The sequence below is a fragment of the Taudactylus pleione genome, unplaced genomic scaffold (assembly GCF_031769625.1).
Source record: "Taudactylus pleione unplaced genomic scaffold, aTauple2 ptg000095l, whole genome shotgun sequence".
NCBI classification, from domain to species: Eukaryota; Metazoa; Chordata; class Amphibia; order Anura; family Myobatrachidae; genus Taudactylus; species Taudactylus pleione.
Genome location: NW_028284497.1, coordinates 2,496,975 through 2,499,380, shown reverse-complemented (window position 1 = coordinate 2,499,380; position 2,406 = coordinate 2,496,975). Strand labels below are relative to the sequence as shown.

Sequence of the window (2,406 nt, the reverse complement as noted above, 5' to 3'; positions counted from 1 at the left end):
TCCCCTTTATATCATTTGATTTATGCCTAAACATTATACCTCAAAAGGTTTTATGTATAAGTCTTTGCATGGCTTTTTTAACTTCATTATTCCTCAAACTGTATATCAAAGGATTTAGCATTGGAACAAAAACAAGGAATAGAAGAGCCCATACTTTGGGTCCACCATATGTAGCAATAGCTTTTGTTCTTAGGTAAGTTATGGTGGCTGATCCAAAGAAAAGACTGGCAGATGTAAGATGAGCGCCACATGTAGAGAAAGCTTTGGTACGTGCACCTGCAGAACGTATTTTAATTATACTAATAAGAATGCGAACATAGGACAAAAGGATGAGCATAAATGGTAATGGAACGACTAAAAAGGTATATATTAAAATATATAACTTTATTACAAATATGATACTGGGAAGAGTATTGGCACAGGCCAAATGTACCACCTGCAGTATATCACAAAAGAAATGGTCAATGATGTTTGAATTACAGAAAGGCAGTCCAAAAACAAGGATGATATTGCCCAGAGGAGAGACTAAGCCAGAAATCCATGATCCTATTGAGATGTGTAGACATTTGTTTTTGGTCATTATTGTCATGTAATGAAGAGGATGACAGATGGCCAGATAACGATCATAAGCCATAAAAGCCAGAATAAAGCATTCTGAGGCACCTAAGCAACAGAAGAAATAGAATTGGGCAGCACAACTCATTATGGAAATGGTTTTATCTTGGTTCAAGAAGTCTCTGAGCATCCGGGGTACTGTTACAGTGGTGTAGAACATCTCAGTGAGAGACAAACTTCTCAGAAAAAGATACATTGGCAATTGCAGCTGTGAATCCAATGTTACTATCAAAATTATCATTGCATTGCCTGTCAAAGTTAAAAGGTAAATGAGTAAAAATATTCCAAACAGGAAAGGATTGATTTCAGAGGAGAGTCCTATCAAGAAAAACTCAGTCATTTGTGTTTCATTTCTTTTAGACATAGTTGGTGCTTTCAAAACCTATGAAAATACAAATGTATAAATAATTGAAATACCACTATTTAATTTATATGAATTTATATTTCTACAATACTTTTCAACCTCCGTTGGCATTAATTACAACATTTATTGGTCTTCCTAACATAGTTACAATAAATATTCAAATAAAATAAGAAATATAATATTGATATTGATAATATTTGATTTTCAGAAAGAGAAACCAAAGTAGATGTATCTTCATCTGCTACTTACCAACACCATTGCTCATGTTCAAATCCAATTGCAGAAAATTAACTTTCTACTTTGTTTCTGAATGAACAGCCACACAGTGCAAAATTTGATAATTTATTTTGAATGCTTTTCTAAAAACATTAATAAGTAGGTTTAAATGTCCAGGAGGGAATTTTGACATTTTAAATCACAACTTTTGGCCATCTAACACTTTTAAATGACTAGCAGTGGCGTGTGATTGGCACTATTATCAGAGTCATGTTAAATGGTTCAACATTTCAAAATTTGTCTCTATTAAATACAATATAAGTAGTTATTTATTAACAGGTACAAGGGCGTATCCAGGGGCGCCGAAAGGGGGGGGGTAGCGAATACTATTTACCCGGGCCCGGGCTTGCTAGAGGGGCCCGGCTGGGGCCCAGATTCAGTGCTGCAAACCTCCCCCCCCCCCTTCCCGGCGCTGCAAAAGTGTTTTTATTTTTTTAGCTCAAGGGGGCATGGCCAGGCCTCCCGCCATTAGGCTATGCCCTCTCACCTGGGCCCGGCCGAGCTCTCTATGCCCCTGGACATATCTATAATGGGTGCAGGGTGTGCGGTGCAGGGGGGACCTGCACCGCACACCTGTCCATAGTGCCGACTCAGCACAAATCACTGGGAAAATGCTGCTGTTCCTGGGAAATCGGTGCGAGCGCCATTTTCCAGGAACCCGCATAAACTCAGTGAATTCTAGCACTAAGCCAGATTTACCAACAGTGCAGATTGGGACCGCCGAAGAGAGGAGGGGGCCTGCACTGAGTCTGCACACAGGCCCACTCCTCTCTTCAAACAACCCATAACAGTTATTTTAGAAAACACATATTCAACAGAGCTCTAAAGAGAATATTTGGCCACTCACATTAGTAAAAAAACCTACCAGTATATTTTTGGATTGTGGGAGGAAACCTATGCAAGCACAGCGAGAATATACAAACTCCACACAGTTAGGGCCATGGTGGGAATCGAACCCAAGAGCTGTGCTTTGAGGCAGTAGTGCTAACCATAACACCAACTGTGCAGCCATGCTACTGTAGGTGAAAGAGGAATGTAAGAATGAAGAGATAGATATTATGTAATCCTGCTTACCTTGAACCATCTATTTAATTGTTCATTTCAATGCCATATATTAATTACATAGCCAACATGCCTATAAATAAAGCAAT

General features: G+C 38.9%; 1 protein-coding gene across 1 annotated transcript; it reads right to left on the bottom strand.

The window, feature by feature from the left end:
* Positions 1-40: 40 nt before the first annotated feature.
* Positions 41-979, bottom strand: LOC148526470 (olfactory receptor 10A4-like). The gene has a single exon (XM_088470130.1). It carries the CDS (start codon positions 977-979, stop codon positions 41-43), a length of 939 nt encoding a protein of 312 aa, XP_088326256.1.
* Positions 980-2,406: the final 1,427 nt, after the last annotated feature.